General features: G+C 43.7%; 1 protein-coding gene across 1 annotated transcript in view; it reads left to right on the top strand.

Annotated features, from left to right (window-relative positions):
- The window catches only part of ZNF827 (zinc finger protein 827), a 141,010-nt gene that overhangs the window by 37,178 nt on the left and 79,649 nt on the right, over positions 1–24,183 (top strand). The window contains exon 5 of the mRNA XM_065877197.1: positions 22,051–22,290. Within this exon, the coding sequence (XP_065733269.1) occupies positions 22,051–22,290 (240 nt within the window). The remainder of the gene's footprint in view (positions 1–22,050; positions 22,291–24,183) is intronic.

Genomic DNA, 24,183 nt, shown 5'->3' with positions numbered 1-24,183 from the left:
CCAAAGCCCTGATGCAGGTATTCCTGTGGGTGGGAGTCCCTGCCTTGCTAATTTTCATTTATGGTCTTCTGTCCTGCTGGGGAGAATCCATATGGTTAGGAAGAGCTAGGTAAGAAAAGTGCGTCCCATGCATTATCATACATTTTTCTTCCTTCTTTCAGTTTTGACCCAAAGAATAACTACCATTTGGAATAAGAGGACTTTTCATCTCTCTTACTTATTTCCTTGAGATTCAATGCTACGACCTGTCGTAGTTTAGGCCCTTTCAGTCTTTTCCTTGAATTAACAAGAGGAAACTAGTCAACAACTTGGCTGCCTCATTTCCGGTTTTAAATTAATTTATGTTAACTCCTTCACGATGGATGTTGGGCACATGGCCGGGTCAAATATCAGGTGAAACTTTCCTAGGTGGAGAAACCTCTGTGGGCATATTGTTTTCCAAACTAACATTTATGTTTTATGGGGAAAACACAGATGCGTTAACAACCAGGTGAAATTTTTCATTAACTGTGTGTTTAGGAAAACCTGAGGTTTCTTCCTTCCTATTTCCAGTTGTCAGTTGGGCAGTCAAGTGCCTGACAGCTGGGCCAAGTAAATTGATTACCATAAAGATAGCAACCCACTCTAAGGAAACCACTGGGTGTCTGGGACTACCTGTTGTTACTTGACATGAGAAAGCCAAGATAATCAGACTTTTCTGCTAAGTGTATATTTGCCAAAGATAATTCCCAGAAGGCTTGATTTAAGGAGGCCAAGATCCTGAAGTCCAATAGAGAGGCTAGGTAGCATCAGATAGACTAAGAGAATCAAGTCAGTCTTAATCTCTGGTTTTGCAACGTCTAGTGACTTTGAAAACTTACAGAACAAATGTGTTATCACAGATGTGACATAATGCTCGAAGTGACCCAAAGTTTTATCTGCTCTGTCTCTGTTGTGCTTTAAAAGAAGTATCTATGTTGTAAATCAACTATACCTCAATAAAGAAAAAAAGAGAAGTAGCTACGCTCAAAGAAACAAAGAAATGCCCTCTTCTACCTCGGTCATGCATATATAAAATGTACCACATGTATGGTTGAACCAAGAAGTAGTAGATAAGAATGCCATTTAAAAAGATGAATCCCACAAAAAATAAGTAGCTGGAAAGCTGGAGCTATTCAGAAACACTAATGAAAAATTAAACATTTAAATTGGTCTAACACGGTAAATAATACCTCACATTAGACCTTGATTCAAAACACATCTATGGGTTTTCCTTTTTCTGTGCTCACAGAGGGAAACTGCATTGATTTATATTCATTTCTGATTTATATTCATTTAGCCCCACCTAGTCTTGGAGAGAAATATAAATTATAATTGCCTCTTGTAGAGGAATCCAGGCAGGTCCTGGATTTGAAATACATAGTGATGTAGGGTTCAGGGAATCACCTACGTAAGAAAGGGCTTTAGTGCAGAGATATTTAGAAGCAGGTAACTTGGCTAGGATGAAGTTTTAAGGTGAATTCAATCTCCGAGGTGAACTGAAGCAGAGAGGAAAGGTACCCAGAGAATGACTTTGTTAACAGTTTTAATTAGGGCCCTTTTGGTTGTAAGTAACACATCCTCTTCAGCTAGTTTAGGCAGGAAAGAGGAATTTAATAGAAGGTGCAGGTTTGGGGTTGACTTTTGGAATGAACGCAAAGGTAGGGATGCAGCAGGGTGTCAGGCCTCCACTGAAGCCAGGGACTGGAAGACTGAATGGAGCCCAGGAGGTCCCTGCTCACCCCTGCTTCTCTGCACATACGGATGGACGTTTTCTGATATCCAGCCCACATGGTGGAACATGACAGTTGCCGTCAGCTTCTGAGTATACCCCCCGTTCAAAAGAGTAGCTAAACAGAAATGTCTTTTTTTTTTTTTAGGATTTTTTTGATGTGGACCATTTCTAAAGTCGTTATTGAATTTGATACAATACTGCTTCTGTTTTATGTTTTGCTTTTTTGGCCGCGAGGCGTGTGGGATCTTAGCTCCCTGAGCAGGGAATCAAACCTGCACCCCCTGCACTGGAAGGCGAAATCTTAACCACTGGACCGCCAAGGAAGTCCCTAAACAGAAATTTCTTAGTCCCAATCCCAAATTCCAGCTGATTGCCTCAGCTCCAGTTGGGGCCCACGAGTGGAAACTTCCGCTGTATCTACGAATAAGGGCATGTTGAGCAGACATGGCTGCTGTCATGTAGGATTGCTGGGAGGAGAAGAATCCCCAGAAATGCACCTTGGATGCGCAAGAGTGAGGGTAGTGTGAGACCAGGAAGATAGGCAATATGTCTGAACCCCAAAAGTTCGAGGAGCAGATTATGGTCATTGCTGTTATTTGAATATTGAATGTAAATGTGTTTAGGCCTTTGGGTGATGCTTGCCTTTCCTTTCTGGTGGAGAAGACTGCCCGGCCGGGACTCAGCCTACCCAGCCGCAACTCAGTATGTGCTGAGGCCCTGCTTCTAAGTGTGGTCCCCAGACCAGCAGAATCAGCATGAGTTGGAGAAGGTAGGGAAGTGATAGAGATGCAAATTCTTGAGCTTTACTGTGGACCCAGCTGAAACTCTCGAGTTCTTTATAACCCTACAAGTGATTCTGAAAGCTGTTTTGAGAAGCAGTGCTGAGGAAATAGTTAATCAGAGAAATAAGTTTGGTCCATCCAAAAAAGAGTGCCTTGGGTTGAAACTGACACAGAAGAAAGCTCTCTTAAACACACATTTTGCCTTTTAAAAAGAATCATCTGGCTTCAGTGGAGATTCTTTTTCATTTATTAGGAAATAATGGTATCTGGGAACCTTTTTTAGAAGGGCACGTGTACCTAATAAATCAAGATAGCGATGGTTGTTAGCCTCAGATACTGCTGCCTTTTTCCCATGTGCTTTGCTGTTAAATTTCAGGATTATTCCTGGGCAACGTGTGCATTCCTTTAGGAGGGACAAGCTCCCCGCCCTCAGCCCCAACAAATCCAAGGTCACGTCGGAGACTCTGCTATTCTAAAGAATTCCTTGAGATAAAGTAGGGATTTTAGCTAAATAAGTTCTCAGGGCACAAACTATTCACTGTTCTATTTGGTATTTCTCCCTTGGAAAATCATAGTCTATCAAACTTTATAAGCTATGACTTCAGTAATTATCTGCAAGGATGGAAAATAGGTGTCTTCAGTTTATATTAATGTCATCTCTCGTTTCCCTCCTTCAGACTTACGGGTTATTTAGTTGGATGGTGGAAGGAACATGGGAGGCCTAGTTCTACCTAGTTCCTGTGATTCTCCTTGCTTACAGTGGAAAGTAGAGCACACTCCTGAGGTGAACAGGTGGACATGTTAGCCAACTACAAAAGAGTTAAAGAGTAATTTAGAAGCATCAGTTAAAAAAGTATTTTATTTATTCTATTAATATTGTCTATTTATCCCATTGTCAAATAGGTGGTGCTGAGGAATTTGAAAGCATGAAAATGTCAAAATGGCCTAGTCTAATCAGTCTGCAATTGAAAAATCCTTTTTTTCACTTCAGCTTTTTTTGAGCACCTGGAGAAACCTACTGAACCCAGTACTCTAATTTTCTAATGAGATATATATACATCAGATTGTTATGTCTCAGAGGGGACTTCTAGACTGCTTTTTTAAATACCATCCCACCTTCTCAACATCCTTATTGAGATATAATTCACATTCCATAAAATTTACCTATTTAAAGTGTGCAGGTCATTGGTTTGTAGTATATTGACAGCCTTGTGCAACCATCACCACATCTAATTACAGAACATTTTCATCCCCCCCCAAAAGAAACTTTATACCCATTAGCACTCACTCTTTACCTCCCATCTCCACCAAATCCTCTCCCAGCTCCTAATCTACTGCCTCTCAATAGATTTTCGTATTGTGGACATTCCATATGAATGCAATTACCCAAGAAGTCTCTTCTTCCACTTAGCATAATGTTTTCAAAGCTCTTCTATGTTGTAACATGCATCAGTACTGTATTCCTTTTTAAGGCTGAATAATGTTCCATCGGATATTATTGGAATGGACATACCAATAATGCAATACTGATTCTATACATGGTATAAAATGAACATACCACATTTTGTTTATCCATTCATCCATTGTTGAACATTCGGGTTGTTGCCCAACTTTTGCTGATAAGGACATTTGAAGTCTTTGTGTAGACATATGTTTTGCTTCTCTTGGGTATATACCTCAAAGTGGAATTCCTGGGTCAAATGGTAACTCTGCGTTTAACATTTTGAGGAACTGCCAAGCTGTTTTGCAAAGCAGCTGCACCATTTTATATCCCCACAGCAATGGATGGGAGTTTGAATTCTTCCACATCCTTGCCAAAAGTTGTTATTGTCTGTCTTTTTTATTATAGCCATCATGCTGGGTGTGAGCTAGTATCTCATTGTGATTTTGATTTGCATTTCCCTGATGACTAATGATGGTGAGCATATTTTCATGTGCTTATTGGCCATTTGTATATATTTCCTGGAGAGACGTTTACTCAAGTTCTTTTCCAACTTTTTAATTGAGTTATTTGTCTTTTTACTCTTGAGTTGTAAAAGTTCCTTCTATATTCCGGATGTAAGTCTCTTATCGGATGTGATTTGCAAATATTATACTTTCGCTCATTCTGCTCATTGTCTTTTCACTTTCTTGATGGTATTTGCAGCACAAAAGGGTTTAATTATAATCCAATTTATCTCTCTTTCCTTTTGCTGCTTGTTGCTTGTGATAATTAAGGAATTATCACATTTCCATAATTCCAAAAATTGGGTAAAAAATGAAGACTTGTTGAATATTAACACGAAAGCCTGTTTTTATGTATATTATATATTAGCACCATATTTAGTTTTCAGATATAAAGCCTATGAAACCTAACTTGACCTCCCTGATTTCTGTTTTTGCTATAGCATTCTGTACTTCAGCTGATGGCAAAGGATATCCATATGTCAACTTTTTAAGTGAGTTTTAATGAATATAACCAACAGTGGTCTTACAACTAATGAGGAGATCACTTTGTCACTGCTGTATATATCCTAAGCTACTCTCAGGATATACGTGTGTGTGTGTGTACACACACACACACACACACACACACACAGAAACCCATAACTGGGGGAGTTAAATCATAAATAAGCAATTAGGCTCTTTTTTTTAGCGCTTGAAAACTCAGTGAGAATTGCAGATGTTTGGAGTGCAGAAACTCTTACATAAACGGAATAGATCACTTTAATAAGATAAAAATGTAACCTGTGTATATATCCAGAGAATTCCTTTCTTGAAGGTCTAGATTTTGTTAAGCTCAGAGGGTATACCTTGGTGTTATTTATCTGGTTGTTTAGACAGGACAGAGTGGGAAATAGCTGTATGCAGCTCTGGAAGGGCCATTCTCTTCCCAGCAAGAAGAGGGGACTTGCTTCTAACAGAAGCTCCCACCATAACTGGTGTTACCTTCACTCTTTGACTAGTAAGCCCCCTTCTATTTATTTTGGGATTCCACACACAGCTTCCAAATCCCCGAGCCCATATACCTGAGCGGCGGCTTCTGCTTCCCGCACCTCCCGGGGAGCTCTCTGGGCTCACACCCCAGGCCAGCACCTCTGCGCCTCCTTTTCCCCTTAGAGCCCTCACCCTTTTGCTTTCTTGACCCGGCTTCCTTCACCTCCCACACTGAGGCCTGGGCCTCAGAAAGGCCAGACTCAAAAGGGCTCTTGTTTTACTATCATCTCCCCGGTGCAGAGCACATATGTTAATATAGCTACAAAAATTTGTATTGGCCCGTGTTTCAGAAACCAGGCAAAAGCTCAGAAAGGAATTTCATAGCCTCCACCTTCATTGCAGATGCCGTTTCTGTTTGACTGCACTGGGGGATGGAAGGCTGTAAGGCAAGGGGTGCAAGGTGGGGTTGGGCGTGGTGAAGGGGTTCCAGATCCTTTACAATACTGAGCAAAATAACTGAGAATGGCACCTAGGAGATGTGATCGCAGTTGGCCTAGCGTGCCCGTCTCCTGTATTCCTGTGTCATTTTCTGTTTTCTGATAGAAATAAAAAAACATTTCTACAGACATGACGCATGACACAAACAGTAGCACAGAGAGGCCATTAGTAAGTACCATTTGATGGTGACAACTCTTAACAAGAAGCTTTATTTTCTGAGGGAGCCGATTGCAGTGTGAATGCAAATATTTGTGTAACCAGTCAAACATTCTGTTCCATTTTTCTCTCAGAGGACAAATTTCCCTGCCAGGTAGAAGCTGTGCATCTTGTCACTGCATTAGAATCTCTTACACCACTCTTCGCTTTTTATGGCTCCTACCCTCAGACTCTTTGGCTATATATTACCACAGTTATGGTCTTGTGAGGGAGAGCACGGTCATTATTTTCCTCAGTGAGAGAGCTAAAACATTCTCATTCCACGATGGTTTTTCTTCTCATTGTCATATTAACCCTTAGCCTTTAACTTATCCATGTCAAAGAAGGGGAACATTTGCATGTATAATTAAACCCCATGGCTTCTGTGCCCATCTGGCTCCAGGCTGGTATCACAGCCCTACCTCTGGAGAAGGGAATCCTCTGTCTGCTGCTGAGTGACCACATCCCACCTGGAGCTCAACTGGGTGATGGTACTCGGGCCCATCAGCCACATTGAGCACCGGAAGATACACACAGGGTGAGACTGATGGAGCCCATTTCCATTGGGCTGGGGAGTGTCTATATTAGCCCAAGAATGGAAAACTTTCCTGAAGAGAACTATTTCTCCCTTTTGACTTCTGTTACTCTGATGGGAAGATGAAGGCTTGAAGAGTGGTATTTTCTCATTATCAAAGTGTGAGAACCTATGACATTCTTGGTCTTCTTCCTAATAAGTCTTCTATTTACTCCACCCATGTATACATTTTCCCCATCTTGAGGCCATCTTGAGTTCATGCTGTGAGTTGATTTACTTCCTGTTTTCTAAATACGGGATTGCAGTTGGATTCGAGCACATTTCCTGGTTTCTCATGGCTTCCACATGCTTGTATCACTTATCTCCACAGCTGGAGACGTGGGGGGCAATGTTAGAATATTCATGTTACCCACCATCTCTTATCTTATGTCCAAAATCAAGTGGTGAGGATCACTCTTTAAAGAATACATCACGAATGTGTTTCCTTACGTCCTCTGACTGCCAACCTTAGCCCCGTAAACCCAGCTACACACACACACACACACACACACACACACACACACACACACACACGTGCTTCTCTCCTGTCGCTACCAAAACTCTTCCTACTGTTTTGGAGTTGGAGCAATCAGGGGGACAGCCTTTCTGGAGGCTTCCTGTGGTCCAGGTCCACGTTGCCAAATGTATATTTAATAGCCCTCTTGTCGAGAGGGAGAGAGACCCTTAGCAGAGCTGAAGGATTAATGGGACTAAAGGTGAAATGGCAGTGATTTGTGGGACTTACCTTGGGAGCAGAATCATTGTGCCTCACTCCACCTTTAAATAGTGGCAGAAATCTTCACTTGGGATTCATCAGTGCTTACATAGCCAACCTATTGTGTGTTATGTAGATAATTTTCTTCTGCACTTATTTTTTCTTTTTGCGGTACGCGGGCCTCTCACTGTTGTGGCCTCTCCCGTTGCGGAGCACAGGCTCCGGACGCGCAGGCTCATCGGCCATGGCTCACGGGCCCAGCTGCTCCGCGGCATGTGGGATCTTCCCGGACCGGGACACGAACCCGTGTCCCCTGCATCGGCAGGCGGACTCTCAACCACTGCGCCACCAGGGAAGCCCCGTCTGCACTTATTTTTTGAAAGCTGTAGAATAAAGAAGAAAACTGGGGACTCGGGATAATTTAATCGAGACAGATGGTTGTCTCCTTTCAATCACTTGTATTAAAACCTTTATTTTGGGGACTTTCCTGGTGGCGCAGTGGTTGAGAATCCGCCTACCAATGCAGGGAACACGGGTTCTATCCCTGGTCCGGGAAGATCCCACATGCTGCAGAGCAGCTAAGCCCGTGTGCCACAACTACTGAGCCTATGTGCCACAGCTACTGAAGCCCACGCACCTACAGCCCGTGCTCTGCAGCAAGAGAAGCCCCCACTCGCCGCAACTACAGAAAGCCCACGTGCAGTAACGAAGACCCAATGCAACCAAAAATAAATAAATAAAATTGATTCTTTAAAAAAAATAAAAAACTTAATTTTTAAATTTACCTTTATTTAAAAAATTTTTTTTCAAAACAAAAACATTTTATTGAAGTATAGTTGATTTACAATGTTGTGTTAGTTTCAGGTGTACAACAAAGTGATTCGGTTATACACATATATATGTACATCTATTCTTTTTTTGTTTTGTTTTTTTGGGGTTTTTTTTGCGGTACGCGGGCCTCTCACTGCTGTGGCCTCATTCCCGTTGCGGAGCACAGGCTCCGGACATGCAGGCTCAGTGGCCATGGCTCACGGGCCCAGTCGCTCCGCGGCACGTGGGATCTTCCCGGACCGGGGCACGAACCTGCGTCCCCTGCATCGGCAGGCGGACTCTCAACCACTGCACCACCAGGGAAGCCCTATTCATTTTTCGATTCTTTTCCATTATAGATTATTGCAAGATATTGAGTAAAGTTCCCTTTGCTATACAGTAAGTCCTTGCTGGTTATCTATTTTATATATTGTAGTGTGTATGTTTATTCCACCCTAATACTGTATAACATAGTTTCACCTACAAAATGTGGTTCATATTAGACAGATTTTCCTACGTGACTCCTCAGCTTTCTTGGAGATGCCCAGGGCTGAAGTCCTCAGCCCATGTGTAACAGGGAGAGATCAGGCATGAGGGCCTACTTCTCACTTAAGGGTCCCGCCTTCTCATCCCCATGCTCCTGGTTCACTGTTTGTCACCCTTCACCACCTGTGCTAGAGACGACACAGGAACAGAGAGAGGAAGGGAGATTGAGATGAGTCACTTACGTTACTTGCAAGTAGCTTTGATTTTTCAAACATTTGGAAAAGAAGGTTGAAACCCAGCTAAAATGCATTCAGAGACTATCCGTGCACTCCATGTCTCCAAGAAGTATGAGGAATTAGAGCCCAGAGGGAACGTTTCCCACCGTCACATGGTCTGATCCCCACTCCAAGGTTTCCCACAGTCATGGTACCAAGGATGTTGCCCCATCGTAAGCAGAGGCTCATGTATCACTGGCCATGAGGGCTTTGATTTTTGGCAAAAGTTTGTAAAGGGCGTTATATGAACTCTGTACCTTAGCTCTTCTCTACTTCTCATCATAGCTTTCCTTTTCTTCTTTATGGTCTTTCTTTTTGTTGTTGTTGTTTTCGTTCATGTACTCATTCATTCAGCACTATTTATTGAGCCCCTACTATTTTCTAAGCCCCATTTTGGGCACTAGGGACACCAAGGTGAACAAGACAGTGTCCTCTCCTGCGTGAGCCTGCGTTCTCTTCCCACCCCATCCACCGCTGCCCATGCTTACTCTGGGTCGTGCCTGGGTTCCAGTCTCTGTTATTATGCAGTGTTCTGCTCTCTGCACCATCTTACCAGCCCTTCCCTGCCTGCTGGAAACACTGACCGATGGAAGAAAAGCAGTCAGGGCTTCTCAACAGAGATATCCTTGGGACACGATTCAGTAATATTTAGCACCACCTAAGAAAAGCATTTTAAACTTGTCTGCATATACTAAAGCCCTTTTACCATCTGTTAGTGGAAAATATTTAAAAGTCTGGTAAAACTCTCAGTTATTGAAATAAAACTCTTCATTTGCTCCTTCCTTTCCTTGGGCATTAAAGACTCCCTCTTCCTCCCTGAGTATCAAGCAATGGCCAACCCATCACCGGACAGAGATGGATCTTGCTTTTTGGTCATTTTTTTATGTCAGCAGGAATTCTGCTGAATCTTTCAGAAGTTCTGTTTAAAATCTACATGCACACAGCCCCCCCACCCTTCCTGCATTCAAGTTCATAGAAAGATATATAAAGGCCTATTAATCACAACAGATGAGGTGGACAGGACTTAGACTTATTAAATGACAAAGGATAATGATGTTAAATCGCTTTAGGCTTAGATCAGATACTTTAATTGACCCTTTTTCTTTCTTTTTTTCTTTTTTTAATGTGAGACAAGAAGAGTATATTCTGGACGTTAGATGAAAAATAGGTTAATTTTTAAAAAATGAGATCATTTGGAATGTTACCAAATGGCAGACCTACAGTTTAAATGCACATCTTTAGCTAATTCCTCGTGAAATCATCAAATGAAAAGAAAACAAGACGATTGGGAGAGGTTTTACTTTAACCACCGGGACACTCAGAGTTCAACAGATAATGACTGGACCCCTCCACGTCGTCTGCTGGTTGGAGAAGCTGATCTCCCGGAGCCCCCAGTGATTCAAGGATTTTAATTCTTGTCCTTGGGACAAAAGTGAAATTGAAGGCAGCATTTGTTATGTGTGATGGACGTATTCTGACTTGTGATCACCTTCCCCATGGCCGGTCTGAGGGACCTTCCTTTACGTCAGGGAGCCCCCTGTGTAGTTTAACCCTGGGCAGTGTCATACCCTGAATCAATTCCAGAACTTGTGCTGCAGCTCTGGGTCCCGTTTTATGGCCAGTCTGGAAACACTGGCAAACGCCCAGCTGAGTTATCTCAGACGAGGACCTCTTACGTTGCTTGCTGATGTCGGGGAGGTGAAGACTAATTGAAGAATGCTCAGAAGAATAAACTTCAAGTGCTTTGCTCTGATGGAAAATGTTATGTTTCTTGGATCCCTGAAAGTGAACTTCCAGGTCTCACTCACTCTTTATGATCTTTAAAGTTTGAGTTCTGTTGTTTTTTTGTTGGTTTGTTTTAGGGCAGATTTTTCCTTGCAGACACAGAACAACTAATAAAATGGAACACTGGGTGTTCCTTATTTTGTCTTTCTGAGTTGACCTCCTGCTTACCCCTGTCCACTTACTTGTGAATTCTAGTGTGCACAGCTCACTCTTCAGACATTTGTTAATTCTCCTTCCTAAGTTGCCAGGTAGTGTACTGATAAAGAGGGGAGATGCAAGTTCTCGTATGGTTTTGCTGATCCAACTCAAAGGGCCAATTCTGATAAAATGTCTTTGAAATTGTTATAGGAATAAAAAATGTGGGGCATGTGCATGTGTGTGTGTGTGTGTGTGTGTGAGAGAGAGAGAGAGAGAGAGAGAGAGAGGGAGAGAGAGAGAGAAGAAGGAAGGAGCATATAAAAAACCTAGACCCATCATTCCACCATTTTAAACAAGATTCTCCTAATGTTTAGATTACTGTGCAGATTGGTTTCACCACCTGGGAAAGATGGTCTGATTTAATTAATCAATTAATTATCTAATGAATTATTTAAGTTTGTGTAGAGCTTTGCGTGTTTCCCTCATAGATACTGGCTTGGTCTCATGATTTGCTCAGTTCCTTCTGTGCAGTCCTGGGTGAAATGTGTGTGTGTGTGTGTGTGTGTGTAGTGGAGGTCATTGTAAGGTTCTTCTGTTGAAAAATACTGTTTTTCCCTTTTTTTTTTTAATGGAGGGGGAAAAATTCAATTCCCTACCTCACACCATTTAGCAGCCGTGCCCTCAGCTGTGCCTGTTACCCTCAAAGGCCAGAGACCATGCATTTTATTCATTCCGGAGAACGTCTCCCATTCTGCTGTTCCAAGAAGAGGCAGTGGAATGCTGTTCTTGAAAGCTCTTGTGTATTAGGAAAACTAGAGAAAAACTGCTGCACCACTGTTTGCTTTGGTGGAGAGCGTTTCTTCTCTTTTTCCCCAGGAACAGATGACCGATGTGTCCAATAGGAACAGTAGGAGCTTGTGTTGCCTCTCCTGGGATGTGGCAGCTGCCGTGGATAAGCCCCAGGCATGGGTTTCCTTCCTTCCTTTTACCGCCCCAAGGACCACTGCAGAGACAAATGAAGTTTATTTTTTTTTAATTGAAGTATAGTTGATTTACAATGTGTTAATTTCTGCTGTACAGCAAAGTGATTCAGTTATACATACATATACATTCTTTTTTCTGTATTCTTTTCCATTATGGTTTATCACAGGATAATGAATATAGTCCCCTGTGCTCTACAGTAGGACTTTGCTGTTTATCCATCTATATATAATAGTTTGCATCTGCTCACCCCAGTCTCCTTCTCCATTCCTCAGCCCCCTCCCCCGGCAACCACAAGTCCGTTCTCTATGCCCGTTATTCTGTTTCTGTTCACTTGTGAACAGATAGGTTCATCTGTGTCATATTTTAGATCTCACATATAAGTGACATCATATGGTGTTTGTCTTTCTCTTTCTGACCTACTTCACCTAGTATGATGATCTCTAGTTGTATCCATGTGGCTGCAGATGGCATTAATTCATTCTCTTTTATGGCTGAGTAGTATTCCATTGTATATATGTACCACATCTCCTTTATCCATTCAGACAAATGAAGTTTAATATCTAACTTCCCATGGAGAAGCATGTACCAATCTAGTCCTCTAAAGAACTCAAGACCTGTCTCAATGTGCATGTCCTTCTGTTCCATGTGATGGCTCCTGAAGAGAGACAGCGTAGGAGAAGAGAGAGGGAAGGAAGAGTCACACTCAGCCTCTATGCGTCAGGTTCCTAATTTTCATAACAAGAACGGAACTGTGTTTATGTGCATGGCACTGGGGATGCAGCCTCAGTTATAGGGTGAGGGCGTGGCTGCCCAGAGGCTCTTTCACTCCCACCTTGCTGCTCTCTGAGAATGCAAAGCGTGATGGAGAGCATGAGACTTCTGGGAAATAACATTTCCATTTCTGCTCGAGCAGGGCTGGGGCTCGGTCTTTTTCCTGTGCCACCCAGGAAACCCAGCCCAACTCTTCATGCCATCTTTTTCTGAAGGGTATTTATTTTTTTAATTTAATTTTTATTTCCTATTGGAGTCTCGTTGATTTACAATGTTCTGTTGGTTTCATGTGTACAGCAAAGTGATTCGGCTATACCTATGCATATATCCATTGTTTTTCAGATTCTTTTCCCATATAGGTTATTACAGAATATGGAGCAGCTGCTTTTAGCAAGGACAAAGTTAAGTAAGAGAAAGCAAAGGGAGACAGCAGCTCGCCTTCATCATATTCCAGCGGTGAGCTAAGCACTGCCATGGCGTGGTGTTACCATGCAGTCTCTTTTCTTGTTCCTGGTCATCTGTTTCCCTTTACTTGGTCTTTTGACCTGCATTGTCGTTCACAAAGTGTTAAGTAATGAACCTGACACCTCCAGGAATCTTCTTTTTTTTCTACCTGGACCATGTTTTTGTGCCCAACCCAGAACTTTGTATCTTTCAGGATGGCAAGTTGGAGATAAAAGATTTTTAATTTATCTGATTGACAGGGGGTATCACTCTAGAAAGTGAATTGTTTCCAGATGGCATCGTTGGCATTGCTTCTAGAGGCTCTTTTAAGCTTCTTGTTATTCAGAAACACCAGCTCAGGATCATGATGGCAGTCCAGAGAGAGAATGGCCAATGTTTGTTTTTTATTTCAGTGCCACTGCCAATGCTGCATCCTTTCGTATTTTGTTTCAAGTTCATAGCATATGTGAGTGTCTGCAGCAGACAGAGTGTCTCCGGCAGTCAGGGAAGGGAGAGGAGCATTGCACACCTACTGTGTGTTCTGACTTAGGTGATGCATGTGACAAACAGCTATTAATCGCATCAAATGTGCAAAGTCTGGGGATGAAAGATGAATCACAACCAGGCTGTCACTGAGCATTCAGTCCACAGGGAAATGAAATCTGTAGACAATAACCACAGCGCAGTACAATGTTGGCAAGATCTGACCAATCTAGAGGTAGGACCGAGGAGGGAAAGGTGCCATCTGATGAAAATAAAGAAAGGCTGCTCAGAGAGGAGACGTCTAAGTTATTTTGAAATCTGTATAGGGAATTATCCGGGTATTTAAGAGAGAATAAGATGAGGAATGGCCGGGCGTATTCGGGCAGCTGGCATAGTTCAGTATTGCAGGGAGAGTGGGGCTGGGGCTTTTACATAGGGCAGAAACTAAGGAATCACTGTAGGGGTGCAGGAGCCCAGGGGCAGGAGTGGGTGGTGCCTCTGCCCTCACCCCCCTTCTCTCTGGCTTTCTATGCACACGGCTGCTGTGCTGGACCACTCCCTCTCCGCTTCTTCTCGCTTCTTTTTAATTAAAAAAAAAATTGTTTTTCTTTTTGGGCTGCGTTGGGTCTTCGTTGCTGTGCACGGGCTTTCTCTAGTTGCGGCGAGTGGGGGCTACTCTTCGTTGTGGTGCGCAGGCTTCTCATTGCGGTGGCTTCTCTTGTTGTGGAGCACGGGCTTTAAGTGCGTTGGGCTCACGGGCTCTAGAGCGCAGACTCAGCAGTTGTGGCGCACGGGCTTAGTTGCTCCGCAGCATGTGGGATCTTCCCGGACCAGGGCTCGAACTCGTGTCCCCTGCATTGGCAGGCGGATTCTTAACCACTGAGCCACCAGGGAAGTTCCTGTCCTTGCTTCTTTTCTTCTTCCTCCTCTGTAGGAGTAGATGGTAATTGGCCCATCCGCCGCTCTCTACTCGACCTCCCTTGCTGATCTCACCCAGTCCCTTGGATTCAGATGACTTCCAATCTGTCTGTCACTGGTGATTCTTATCTTACTGCCTCTAAGCCATCATGACCTCTACTTCCTGAAGGCATTACAGATACTTAGCCAAAATAGATATGAAAATCTTCCTTCATGTTTCTTCCCGACTGAACTTTTCTGTTTTTCTACTCTTATTGATAGTGTTTTCCAAATCTCAGAGGCTTAAAAGTCAGAGAATTGTTATTTTCTTTTAATCTCGCCTCTCCCTTGTCTAGACCACATGCAAGGTTTCTTCACAATTACTCTCACATTGGTCTCTTCATTCTTGATTCAGACTCTTATCCGGTCCACCGCCAGTGCCTCTGCATTCAACCTCTGGAATATCTTGTGAGTCTTTTCTACCCTCATGACCTTTAGTTCAGGCTCTCAGCATCTCGTTGCTTGGATTACTACAAGTCCCCATCAACGGTCCCGTTTCCGTTTCCTCCAGTCCCTTCATCCCGTACAAGTGCCCCTGCCAGATTGTCCTTCTGAACTGTAATTTAAGCACGCTGCTTCTCCAAGCAAACCCCCCCCCCCACAAAGGCTGGGTCCCCGCCGGCTCCCCATTCAGGACAGGCTTCCGGACCCAGCATCTTAGTTTCCATATTCTGCCCTTACCTACCTCTCCAGTGTAATTTCTCTGGAATATAATCTGACACTCCTTGTTAAACGGTATGTTAAATGGAAGATCTGGCTTCGGCACCAAGGTTACTGCATGAAGAATATTTTTAAAAAATACGAAAACTCCTGGCCTAGAGTCAGAAAGTAGAATGATGGTTGCCAGAGGCTGAGAGAGGGGGGGAAATGGGGAGTTAGTGTTTAATGGGTAAAGTTTCAGTTGGGGAAGATGAAAAATTCTGGAGAAGGATGATGGTGATGGCTGTACAACTATGTGAATGTACTTAATGCCACTGAACTGTGTGCTTAAAAATGGTTAAAAAGATACATCTTATGTTATATATATTTGAACACACACACACACACACACACACACACACACACACACCTCTTGGACCTCGTGGTCAAATGGAGAGAGTATAAAAGTGAGAGGTTATTGAAGATCGGGCAAGGGGATTTTTGGAGCGAACTGGGCTGTGATTCCCCCACTGCAGGGTACTGGGAATGGAGGAAAGGGTACCAGTCTCTCATCCCAAATCTAGAGAGGACGGCTTGAGGGACATCATCCGGGAAGTTTGTCCCATGTTTTCCTCAGTTGGGAGCCTGGTGACCTGGTGCCTGACGTCAGCCTGGGGAATCTAGAGGGCAAATTGCCTTGGTGTCTGAGTGGAAGAGAGAGGCTGCTGGGCTGCATGGGACCTGAACTCACCCTTTTTGTGTGATCAAATAAGGAGGCCCCAGTGTGGACCGGATTCCCACAGGAGGGTCAACAGGGGTGTTGTCTTAAATGCTGTCTGGGGGTGCTCCGTAGAGAGTTGATGGTACCCTTGCCCGCCTTGAGATGGAGGCCCACAGGTGGATCCCCACAGGCGGTGGAGGAAATCAGTGAGCCCAGGCTAGAGGCCGGTCAGCCAGGTAAAGGAAGCGCAGGGATAGATCACCACCAGGTTAAAGGTCTCCGTAGACCCGATGGGAGAACCCCATGAGAGAAATGTCTGCTTGCCTCCAGAGGGTAAAACCATTCTAGATCAGGTCAGCGAGGGAAGAGCTTTGCCTCCCCTCCCCTCTCCTGCTTCTCCAGTTATAGATTCAGGAAGGGCAGCTAGAGTGCTGGGGAGGGTGTGAGAAGACAGGGAGAGGGTGCAGAACCCACCATTTCCCCCCAGTCACAGGCGACCTGTGGGCCCTCCCAGGGAGGAGCTGGGTTCACCTTCGCGGAAAGGCTGAACTGTGGCTTAACCTGTGGGGTTGGGCCTTCCGGATTCCGAATCAAGACCATTCCTTTGCTGTTTAAAGGGCTGTAAGGCTTTGTATTACCTAAGAATTATCGGGTTATGGGCCTGACTGAGATTTCACCCAGGACCAGGCGAGGAACATTTAAACCAGGCAGGTTTAAAGAGACAACGGCAGACAAAACTAGAGTTGCTTTTCCGTTGACACCTCACGAGTCCCGCTTACCCAAGGAGCCAGCTCCGCCTCTCAACGTTGGCGCTCCAGCCGAACGGACAGTGTGATATTTATTCCCTGGACGCCCCCGGTCGAGTACAATTCCACCTTTTTGCTTTGGCTCGTGGTCTTCCTCGACCCCTCTTCCCACACTGTGTTTTAATTTCACTTCTTGTATGAGAGGGCTGTTGATACTTGTCTGATCATACATCCATTTGGATTTAAACTGCTTGAGGGCAAGAACCTTGCCTTACTTGTCTCTGAATCCCATGAATCATCTATCATGGTTCTGAGTACATAGTAGACATTGATAAAAGATTACACCTAGGGGCAGGACAGGAATAAAGACGCAGACGTAGAGAATGGACTTGAGGACACGGGGAAGGCGAAGGGTAAGCTGGGACGAAGTGAGAGAGCGGCATGGACATATATACACTACCAAATGTAAAATAGATAGCTAGCGGGAAGCGGCCCCATAGCACAGAGAGATCAGCTCGGTGCTTTGTGACCACCTAGAGGGGTGGGATAGGGAGGATGGGAGGGAGACGCAAGAGGGAGGAGGTATGGGGATATATGGATACATATAGCTGATTCACTTTGTTATACAGCAGAAACGAACACACCATTATAAAGCAATTATACTCCAGTAAAAATGTTAAAAAAAAAAAAGAAAAAAGATTACAGAATGGCCAAGTGACTGAAGAATGAAATAATCCACTTTGATAGCTAATATGTGTTGTGCTTATGAAGGCAGGAAAGAAAACAGTATTATGGCATTCCTGTTGCCTTTTTCCCCTTCTGTTGCCAAGCAGAGTTTGAATAGGGCTTGTTGGAGCCACGAACCAACTCTTCCAATGCTACCAGACGTGTACACACACATGTACACTGTTCTGTACACTTCTGAAGAGGAAATAGCATCTTTTTATGGGTGTATGTGTTTTCCATTTTAAAAAAAATTCAGGTGAATGACAAGATATTCATCACAGAAAAATTACAGAATACAAATAAGCGTTGAAGTAAACAGTCACCTACAGGCATCAGACACTGTTAACACTCTCTCATCTCTTCCCACATGCCAGGTTCTCTCTTGAAGTAGCAGTAGAGCCCACTGGAGTTGAGTTCGTATTTGTGGCGTGGGAGTCAAAGCTAAGAGTGAGTGGAGTGAGGTATTCAACCATTGCTATGTTAGGACGCCCCAGGCAACAGGGAGCGAGCTGGCCTGGGGACCAAGTGGGATCTGTAGCAGAAACTCTGTTCCCAAGTCCGCTGCCTCCCGCATCCTCGACCAGCTGGCCTGAGACGGTGATCAACCGAGTTGGAACTTAGGAGGAGCTGCTTCTTTCTGCTTGGCCTTGGGTCCTGATTAATTGGGGCGGGAAGAGGAGAAGGGGTGAAAACAAGAGTGTGGGAAAAACTTTACAGCTGTGGTTTTGCCCTCCAGAGGACACTGGCGATGTCTGGAGTTACTCGTAGTTGTCACAGCTAGGGGGCTGGCACTCCTCGTTTGTAGAGAGTAGAGACCAGAGATGTGCTAAACACCCTACAGTGCACAGCACAGCCTCCCACAGCAAAGAAGTATCTGGCTTCAAATGTCCATAGGGCTGAGGTTGAGAAACCTGCTTTTTAAAAAAAGGCAAGAAAACACTTGGCAATGACGCTATTGCATACAAGAGCAAGGACTATAAAAATATTTATTGAATCATGTCTCACTTGCCCATTGAGATGTCAGTTTGAAAAGTCTTCTCGGTGAGTCTGGAGTCTGTCGGGTAGATTACAAATGCTAAAGGGTTTGGGGGGTTTTTTAAGCATCTTTATTGGAGTATAATTGCTTTACAATGGTGTGTTAGTTTCTGCTGTATAACGAAGTGAATCAGCTATAAGTATACATATATCCCCATATCTCCTCCCTCTTGCGTCTCCCTCCCACCTTCCCTCTCCCACCCCTCTAGGTGGACACAAAGCACAGAGCTGATCTCCCTGTGCTATGTGGCTGCTTCCCACTAGCTATCTATTTTACATTTTGTAGTATATATATGTACATGCCACTCTCTCACTTCGTCCCCGCTTACCCTTCCCCCTCCGCATATCCTCAAGTCCATTCTCTACGTCTGCGTCTTTATTCCTGTCCGGCCCCTAGGTTCTTCAGAACTTTTTTTTTTTTTTAGATTCCATATATATGTGTTAGCATGTGGTATTTGTTTTTCTCTTTCTGACTTACTTCACTCTGTGATCAGTGTTGTGCATAGTTGAAAAGTCAAGAGTTGTCATAAGGAAGAGCAGAAAGCACTTCATGGAAAGTCATATTTGAAATTATCCCAAGTAGCTTTTAAAAACAGGTTTCATTAAATCCGGTGGCACAAATAGCCAGGTGGGTTTTTTGGGTTTTTTTAATTAATTTATTAATGTATTTATTTTTGGCTGCATTGGGTCTTCGTTGCTGCACGCGGGCTTTCTCTAGTTGCGGAGAGCGGGGGCTGCTCTTCCTTGCGGTGTGCGGGCATCTCATTGCGGTGGCTTGTCTCGTTGTGGAGCACAGGCTGTAGGCGCGCAGGCTTAAGTAGTTGTGGCATGTGGGCTCAGTAGTTGTGGCTCGTGGGCTCTAGAGCGCAGGCTCAGTAGTTGTGGCGCACGGGCTTAGTTGCTCCGCGGCATGTGGGATCTTCCCGGACCAGGGCTCGAACCCGTGTTCCCTGCATTGGTAGGCAGATTCTTAACTGCTGCGCCACCAGGGAGCCAGGTGGTTTTTAATCCAGGGGCAAAGCTGGGGGAAAGGGCGCTTGGGGGATATAAATAATGGAGCTTCTTTCTAGCTTTGCTCTTTTTATGTTGTTGAGATTTTTATTTTTTTAACACAATGAATCTCTTTCTAGTATCCCTTTGTGTTTGTCTTCAGGCCTTGGAATGACTTGCAAGGTTCAGAGACATCATTATGTACCTGTGACACTGACCCCACTGTTTATTTTCCAAATCCCAAGTAGTTTGAGGGGACACAAACAGGGCACTGTGTGTGGTGACTGCACCTATGGGTGATCTAAGGGAAGGTCAGGATGGCTGTCAGGTCCCCAAATCCCTAAGTGGACAGGGGGTGTCGTCAGTACTCAGGAAAGAATCAGGGACTAGAAATAAAGGCAGAGAAGCCAGGCATGTAACTTGGAAAGCTTTATAGTCTTCTTCTTTTTTTTTTTTTTTTTTATCATGATTGAATCAATGGACTTGGTTTTTCTGAACTTCACAGACATGCAGAGAAAAAAGAAAAAAACTGCTTGGCAGGAATACAGGGAGGGGGAAAGGATCTAAATTAAATATAACAGTTGCCTGAAGTTTAGTTGCTGACAAAAAACAAGTCGTTTTCTCTGAGAAGCATGTGTAATATGTCAGGAAGCAAAAAAGCACAATTCTTACATGAGATCTTATGGATAGCACCACATTAATTTTAATCATTTAATTTAAAGTACTCCACTGTCTTCTTTATTGCAAATCAATAAAGTACGCATGTACCTGACTTTCACCTGTCTCATACTTGGCAAGGAGAGCGTAGCTTTCTCTGACTACCCAGCTTACAGCAATGAGATTTCCCCTGTCATAGCTCCTAACTGTCCCAAGATCAGCACCTGCTTTATGTTGCCTCTTATAGTTAGTTATATCTATCTATCCATCCATCCGTCACAAATTACCACAAACTTCGTAGCTTAAAACTACAGAAATGGGGGCCAGGAGTCTGAAATCTGAAGGCTCTAGGGGAGAATCTTTTCTTACTCTCTCCAGTTTCTGGTGACACCAGGCAATCCTTAGCTTGTGGCAGCAAAACTCCGGTCTCTCTTAGTCCGTTCCGGCTGCTGTAACAGAACATCACAGACTGGGTAGCTTGTAAACAACAGAGAGGTATTTCTCACAGCTCTGGCATCTGGAAGTCGAGGGTCAGGGTGCCAGCACGGTCAGGTGAGAGCCCTCTTCCTGGTTCATTGTCAGGCGTCTCTGCACTGAGTCCTCACATGCAGGAAGGGGTGAGGGAGCTGTCCGGGGTCTTCTCCATAAGGGCATTAACCCCCATCCTTGAGGACTCCTCCCTCATGACCTAATCACCTCCCAAAGGCCCCACTTCCAAATATCGTCACATTGGTGATTAGGTTTCAGCATATTAATTTGGAGGGGAGACACAGACAGTCAGTCTTACAGCACTGTCTCTGTCCTCACATGGCCTTTTCCACTGTGTCTGTGTCTTGTCCTCTTCTGTCTATTATATGGACACTTGTCATTGGATTTAGGGCCCACCTGGATAATCCAGGATCATCTTATCTTGAGATCCTTAATCACATCTACAAATACCTTTTTTCCATATAAGGTCACATTCACAAGTTCCTGGGGTTATGACATAGTCATATCGTTTTGGGGGGCCACGATTCAACCCACTACCCTATCTTATCTATCTGTCTGTCTTGTCTATCTATCAGATCCTTTTTGGTTTCTGTGTTTTCCAGAATGCTGAGGACACAGTAATAACTAATAAATGCTTACCAATTTGAAAGCGTGGCCTTATTTTAAAGTGACCCAAATTAATGCGCTAATTGTCCCACCTTGTTTCCAAGATGTTCTCTCATTAGCTCTAAGGAACGTATGAACATAAAGACACTCCAGCCTTGCAAAGTAAATGTATGTTTCAAACTAAAGACCAAATGTTCAATGGCCACACCTAAAGCCAGAGCAGTCAGTAAGTTGAACTGTTATTATAACTTGTAAGATCGCTGTTTTTCTAAGTGTTAATTCTTGCGCTGCAATTAACATCCTAGGTGGTCTTGAGGATTACTAGCTCCCAGCAAGGTGTAAACATCTCAGCTGAATCAACCCTATTTATCCTTTATTAATTTAGGTGCCCTAGAAGAGAAAGCAAAAACATTGATCAGAGCTTTCAAAACAGAGGGAGAAAATCATAGTATGAATATGCTTGCTTTTAACTGAGTCACTGAAATTGAGTACATTATAAAACAAGGACAGATATTCGCTGTGTCCTCTGTAAGTCCTGGAAGCATCATGGCAGAGAGGAAGGAGTGTGTGGGAGTGACTGGGAGACTTTGGTCAAGAAACCTGGTTCTAGATCTGTAGCAGCAGGCCTGGTTCTGTTGCCATTTGTGTGGCCTTGGGCAAGTCCCCTGATTTCTCTGAGCTTCAGGTTCCTTCCTTTTCTGGAAACCAGATAGATTAAAGTAGAAGTTTTTCAAACTGTGTTCCAGTGTGCCACGGCGCTGTCTTCTAAACTCCTCCCTGACTCAAGCCTCGTAGCTCTCTCTGTGATTAGAAACTGGGTTTGGTTCAGAATTAAGAAACTCTGGCGTTTTTGTTCTTCATTCACCTGTTTGCAGCGGAAAGCTACAAGGACACTCAGATGGTGAAGATCAAAGAGGAACCCATGGAGGTGGACATCCAGGACTCGCAGGCCTCAATATCACCCAGCCGCAGTGTTGGCTATAGCACTTTAATTGGGCGAGAGAAAACTGAACCCTTACAGAAGATGCCAGAAAGCAGAGTGCCCCCAGAGAGAAACCTCTTCAGTCAGGACATCTCTGTGAAGATGGCTTCCGAGCTTCTTTTTCAACTGTCAGGTACGTTGCCTCGAGGAAAAAAAAAAAAAGTCAATAATGGGGACTAATTGGAGGGAAAGCCACTCTAACGAAGTAAAAACACCAGCATTATAGGATTTTTTAGACAGAAATCCGTTTTGTTACTTTAACGTGTATACGACCTCTCAAACGAAGAGTTCATCAAAGGCTGCCTGGTAGGACTCCTGCCAAACTTTCTTTAGTAAATAGTTAAGAACCGTTTGAAATTGGAACCTATGCAGCTCCGTGCAAATGATCCCTGTTGCCTGGACTAAACGTCTCACCTCTAATTTCGTTTAGGTGATCTGATTAACAGCCTTTCTTTTCTTTTCCTAATGTGCAAAAGATGAACTTCAATTTACTCCAACAGTGACTGAGTTACTGTGAACTCCAAATCAGCGTGGTCGGAATTAATGAGATTTTTACGGTAGCTTGCCAAAAAAAAAAAAAAAATCAAGGAAAGGGGAAGGCAAAAGACGAAACTGTGAGGACGCTTTTCCAGCTATAACATAGTAGAACATTTCCTGTAAACCAACTTTTTCTACTTCAAATACTCAGAAGTCAAAGTTTAGGAATCAGCTAAGTGATCACCTATTAAAAAGCTAAGGAATCACCGATTCTAGCTCAGCTAAGTGTCTTGATAGAATAGGTGAGGGTTCTAGAACCTAAGCTGTTCTCTTTATCACCTCATTCAAGCTGCGGGCTCTTTGTCAAATTTAATGTGCCGTTACTGCTTGAATGTGATTGAGATGGATGAAAGAGACTCATATAAGATTCAGACTTATATAGAAATACAGATACTTTGTCCTTGGTCAAGCATTGGCCTACATACTGAAATTCAGGCATCAGTAGAGTTTGTTACTAATATTTGATAAACTCTGTTTTGTTATGGCTAACAGATTTAAAACACCCATTAAATGCCTCATTATTTAAGTACTGACTTTTCTCCCCTAAGAAAAATACCGGAAAAGAGGAAAGAAGCTAGAATCTGCAAGGCATCCTGATAGCTCACCTTCTCATGGGCCTCATGACACGCCCCCATAGCTGTAAGGTTATCAATCGGTGCCGAAAATGGCAGCCTCGGAGTTCTCAGACAAGGACTGTGTTTGTGCAGAGCTCAGAGAGGTGGAAAGAGTTAAGTCAGTAAACTGAATAGGCCACATAGATCTTTGCAAGTTCCAAAAAAACTCCAAACATGCAAGACGCTTTGCTTTAAAAAAAAAAAAAAAAAAAAAAAAACAAGCTGAAAGCATCTCTAAAACAATATAACTTTGAAAATGATTTAGCAGTTCAAATCTGCAAGAGTGAGGCCAGTGTGATTCTTTGAAAAAAGTCTCTGTCTCTAGCAGTACATTATCATGGTCTGCTATCAGCTAAAAACTTTGTGTCTGAGAGTTCTCACCCTGGCGCTGTCACTGACTGCCTGGGTGACCTCAAGCAAGTCAGTTAGCCCCGATTTCCTGCTCTCTGAAAGAACACTGCCTGTGAATCCAGATTCACCCTCATTGTCACTGTTGAACGGACAGAAAGGAATTGTCCACACACATATGCACACAGCAGCTTCAGACCAGTGTTAAAAAACACGGGACAGCGTATATCTTTGTTTAAAATTTTCCCCCAAATCCGTAAGATTAGGAGTTTTTCACTTGCCCTGCTGTTGAAATCTGAAACCCTTGTAGAGGTGGCCAGGTTTCCTCTGGAGACTTAAAAGAAGCCACCCAGAGCTGTGAACGTCAGGGCAGAATCCTCACATTTGAACTGGACGGGGAAGACCAGAGGTCAACTTTTGTGTTCCTGAAAGCTAATGAAATAATTTCTGACAGCTGGTAGATTCAGACCTCAGGACAAGAGTTTACCTCCTCTTGTCTAATGATATTTTTTGTCCCCTGTGACATT

The sequence above is a fragment of the Phocoena phocoena genome, chromosome 5, assembly GCF_963924675.1.
Source record: "Phocoena phocoena chromosome 5, mPhoPho1.1, whole genome shotgun sequence".
In the NCBI taxonomy this organism is placed as follows: domain Eukaryota; kingdom Metazoa; phylum Chordata; class Mammalia; order Artiodactyla; family Phocoenidae; genus Phocoena; species Phocoena phocoena.
This window is presented reverse-complemented; position numbering and strand designations above follow the sequence as displayed.